The 3,861-nt window shown below is 70.7% G+C and overlaps 1 protein-coding gene across 1 annotated transcript in view; it reads left to right on the top strand.

Moving 5' to 3' along the window:
* Positions 1 to 3,861, top strand: part of SEMA3B (sema domain, immunoglobulin domain (Ig), short basic domain, secreted, (semaphorin) 3B) — a 6,479-nt gene that overhangs the window by 1,855 nt on the left and 763 nt on the right. Inside the window, exons 3-18 of the mRNA XM_010573755.1 lie at positions 144 to 301; positions 377 to 439; positions 526 to 645; positions 727 to 820; positions 909 to 1,028; positions 1,346 to 1,491; positions 1,587 to 1,701; positions 1,790 to 1,859; positions 1,943 to 2,087; positions 2,192 to 2,411; positions 2,501 to 2,592; positions 2,763 to 2,804; positions 2,908 to 3,065; positions 3,177 to 3,232; positions 3,308 to 3,447; positions 3,537 to 3,858. Coding sequence (XP_010572057.1) covers positions 144 to 301; positions 377 to 439; positions 526 to 645; positions 727 to 820; positions 909 to 1,028; positions 1,346 to 1,491; positions 1,587 to 1,701; positions 1,790 to 1,859; positions 1,943 to 2,087; positions 2,192 to 2,411; positions 2,501 to 2,592; positions 2,763 to 2,804; positions 2,908 to 3,065; positions 3,177 to 3,232; positions 3,308 to 3,447; positions 3,537 to 3,858 — 2,061 coding nt within the window. The remainder of the gene's footprint in view (positions 1 to 143; positions 302 to 376; positions 440 to 525; positions 646 to 726; positions 821 to 908; positions 1,029 to 1,345; positions 1,492 to 1,586; positions 1,702 to 1,789; positions 1,860 to 1,942; positions 2,088 to 2,191; positions 2,412 to 2,500; positions 2,593 to 2,762; positions 2,805 to 2,907; positions 3,066 to 3,176; positions 3,233 to 3,307; positions 3,448 to 3,536; positions 3,859 to 3,861) is intronic.

Genomic DNA, 3,861 nt, shown 5'->3' with positions numbered 1-3,861 from the left:
TGTGGCATGGCGGGGCGGGGGGGGGGGGGGCCATGGCCAGACCCAGATCCCCCCAGGGCGTGTGTCCAGGTCAGGGGAGCGTGCCGGGCAGCAGCGGGTGCCATGGCGAGGCCAGGCTGAGCGGTGCTGGCGGGTCCCGGCAGAGCTGCGGGCTCGCCACGGGCTGCGCCTCTTCGCACTGGAGCGCTCGTGCTGCTACGAGGCCCTGCTGCTGGACGAGGAACGCGGCCGCCTCTTCGCCGGCGCCCAGAACCACCTCCTCTCCCTGGCCCTGGATGACATCAGCCAGCGGGACAGGAAGGTAATGGGGGGCCACAGCTGCCGGGCGGCCCCTGGCACACCCGAGGGCTGTGAGCATCCCCCTCTCCCCCCACAGATCTACTGGCCGGCACCGGTGGAGTGGAGGGAGGAGTGCAACTGGGCTGGCAAGGACATCACCGTGAGTGCCGGGGGGGGTGCCGAGAGGTGCCGGGGGGGTGTCGGGGGGCCGCCCCACCACCGCCTCCCTGTGCCCTCCACCCCCAGGCCGAGTGCATGAACTTCGTGAAGATCCTACACCCCTACAACCGGACCCACCTGTATGCCTGCGGCACCGGCGCCTTCCACCCTGTCTGCGCCTTCGTGGAGGCTGGCCAGCACGCGGAGGTTGAGCTCCCCCCTGCCAAAGCACTGCTGCGGCCCCCAGCTGCTGCCGCCCGCCCACCTCCTGTCCTTACCACCCTCCAGGAGCCCATCTTCAAGCTGGACCCCCAGCGCACCGAGGACGGCAAGGGGAAGAGCCCCTATGACCCCCGGCACGCAGCCGCCTCCGTCCTCGTGGGTAAGAGAGATCTGAGCCTGGCGCTGGGGACAGTGCGGCAGGGGGTTGCCGGGGGGTCCCCCGTAACGCTTCCCTCGGTGCCTGCCAGGCGAGGAGCTCTACTCCGGGGTGGCCACCGATCTGATGGGCCGTGACTTTACCATCTTCCGCAGCCTGGGCCGGCGTCCCTCCATCCGCACCGAGCAGCATGACTCCCGCTGGCTCAACGGTCAGTGCCGGGCAGCGGGAGGGCAGTGGGGCCGCCGGCACCCCGGCGCGGCATCGCTGCTCCCTGGAGGCATCGGGGCAACGAGTCCTCCAGGCTCAGCCGCACCCTGTCCTCCGCTGCCTGCGGAGGGTGATTTGAGGGGTGCCTGTGCCCCCCGCAGACCCCCAGTGCCTGGTGGGGTCCCACCCTCGCTCTGCCTCTGCCCTGCAGCTGGGCAGGGGAGGGGCTGCGCCCTCCTGGGACCCCGGCGGGTGCCCCAGGGTCCCCGGGGAGCAGAGCTAGCAGAGGCACTGGAGGCGGCACCCCTCTGCCCCCAGAGCCCAAGTTCGTGGCCGTTTTTTGGGTGCCGGAGAGCGAGGACCCCGACGATGACAAGATCTACTTCTTCTTCCGTGAGACGGCGGTGGAGCGGCAGCAGGGGCTGGGCAAGACCAGCTTTGCCCGCATCGGCCAGATCTGCCGGGTGAGAGCATCTGCAGGCGGGTGGGCTGGGTGGCCGGGGGTGCCCGTGGGTGCCACCCGCCGCTGCTGACGTCGGTACCCTCCCTCTTCCGGCAGAACGACGTGGGTGGGCAGCGCAGCCTGGTGAACAAGTGGACGACCTTCCTGAAGGCTCGGCTCATCTGCGCTGTGCCGGGACCCGACGGGGCAGAAACCCACTTCGATGAGCTCCGTGAGTGGGGGGGTGGGGGCGGCCCCCCAGGGTGCCCATGGGCGGCCTTGGCACGTCGGGGCAGTGTTGACGCCCTCCTGGCTTGCAGGGGACGTCTTCCTGCTGCAGACAAGGGACAAGCGCAACCCCCTGGTCTACGCTGTCTTCTCCACCTCCAGGTTGAGCTCCCTCCCCACCGCCCCACCCCGTGCCCAGTGGTGCCCCCCTCACCCCTCACATGGCCCCCTCTCTCTTCCACCAGCTCTGTTTTCCAGGGTTCGGCCGTCTGCGTCTACACCATGGCCGACATCCGCCGGGCTTTTCTGGGCCCCTTTGCGCACAAGGAGGGTCCCAACTACCAGTGGGTGTCGTACCAGGGGCGCGTGCCATACCCCCGCCCGGGCATGGTACGTGGCACAGGGGCGTCCCGGCTGGTGCTGCCGGGGGATGCCAGTACCCAGGATGGGGGTCAGGACCGAGACCCTGTTCAGCCAGCACCACCTCCCCGCAGTGCCCCAGCAAAACCTTCGGCACCTTCGGCTCCACCAAGGACTTCCCAGACGAGGTGATCCAGTTTGCCCGGCACCACCCGCTGATGTACAACCCGGTGCTGCCCCATGGCCAGCGCCCCCTCTTCCTGCAAGCCGCTGTGCCCTACACCTTCACCCGCATCGCCGTGGACCGCGTCACAGCCACTGATGGCCACTACGATGTCCTTTTCATCGGCACAGGCATGCGGTGATCTCGAGGCTGGGGCAGGGAGGGAGAGCTGGGGGATGCCAGGGCTGGGACCCCCAGCCTCACCCCTCCTTGTCTGCAGACGTGGGCACGGTGCTGAAGGTGGTCTCGGTGCCCAAGGAGAGCTGGCACCGCATGGAGCCGCTGCTGCTGGAGGAGCTACAGGTCTTCCAGGTGAGGGGGGGGGCTCCACACCCCCCCAGTCAGACCTCCCTGGCACCCCTTTGTACTGCCCGTGGTCCAGGTTGTGCCGGGGCACTCCACCTGCCAGGATGTGGGAGCCGGCAGCCTGGATGCCTGGGTTCCCCCGCCTGCCCTAACTCCTGCCTGCACTCTGCCTGCAGGATGCCTCCCCCATCACCAGCCTGCAGCTCTCCTCCAAGCGGGTAAGGGGGGACCCCGGGTGGGTCCCTGTGTCCAGCCATGGCTCTGCCTGGCCCTGTGCTGCGGCACCGGGGTGCTCAGCTCCGCTCTCAACCGTACCCCCAGCAACAGCTCTATGCCGGCTCGGCCACGGCACTGGCCCAGCTGCCCCTGCACCGCTGCGGTGCCTACGGCAAAGCCTGTGCCGAATGCTGCCTGGCCCGGGACCCGTACTGTGCCTGGGATGGCACTGCCTGCACCCGCTACGTGCCCAACACCAAGAGGTAGGTGACGTGCCGGGGCGCGGTGCTGGGGTGACCGGCCTGCTCTGAGGCCACGGTGAGGGGCGCAGGCTGTGCTGCCGCGGCCCCTGCTGCCCCGCCGCCTTCCCGCAGGCGTTTCCGTCGGCAGGACGTCCGCAACGGTGACCCCAACGTGCTCTGCTCCGAAGGTGAGCCGGGACCCGGCCCGGGGGGCATCAGCCCTGCCAGGGCAGGGCGCTGACGGCTGGGCCGTGTCCCCCCAGACCCCCGGCGGGGCAGCGTGCCCCAGAAGCAGCTCTACGGGGTGGAGGGCAGCACCGCCTTCCTGGAGTGCATCCCCAAATCCCTGCAAGCCCGCGTCCTCTGGACGTACCAGCGCACCCCGGATGACCCCCAGCGAGAGGTAGGCTCTCCCCAGGCGGGTGCCACCGGCGGGACGATGCCGTGCCACGTCCCGCCGAGCCGACCGCCCGTCCCCCGTGGGTGCCGCAGGTGCCGACGGACGAGCGGGTGGTGCGGACGGAGCGGGGCATCCTGCTGCGCAGCGTGCAGCGCGCCGACGCCGGCCTCTACCTCTGCCACGCCACCGAGCACGGCTTCACGCAGCCCCTGCTGCGGCTCTCCCTGGAGGTGATCGGGGCCCGGCAGGCAGCGGGCAAGGCGCCGGCCGGAGACCCCCAGCTCGCCGCCGGGCCCCCCGGCCGCAAGGTCTGGTACCGGGACTTCCTCCAGCTGGTGGAGCGCCCGCCGCTGGGGGCCGCGGACAGGGGCTGCCAGCGGGTCTGGAGCCGGGGCAGACCCCCGCCGCCCCCCCGCG

Source organism: Haliaeetus leucocephalus, unplaced genomic scaffold, assembly GCF_000737465.1.
Source record: "Haliaeetus leucocephalus isolate CR32 unplaced genomic scaffold, Haliaeetus_leucocephalus-4.0 Scaffold2, whole genome shotgun sequence".
Lineage (NCBI taxonomy): Eukaryota > Metazoa > Chordata > Aves > Accipitriformes > Accipitridae > Haliaeetus > Haliaeetus leucocephalus.
This window is presented reverse-complemented; position numbering and strand designations above follow the sequence as displayed.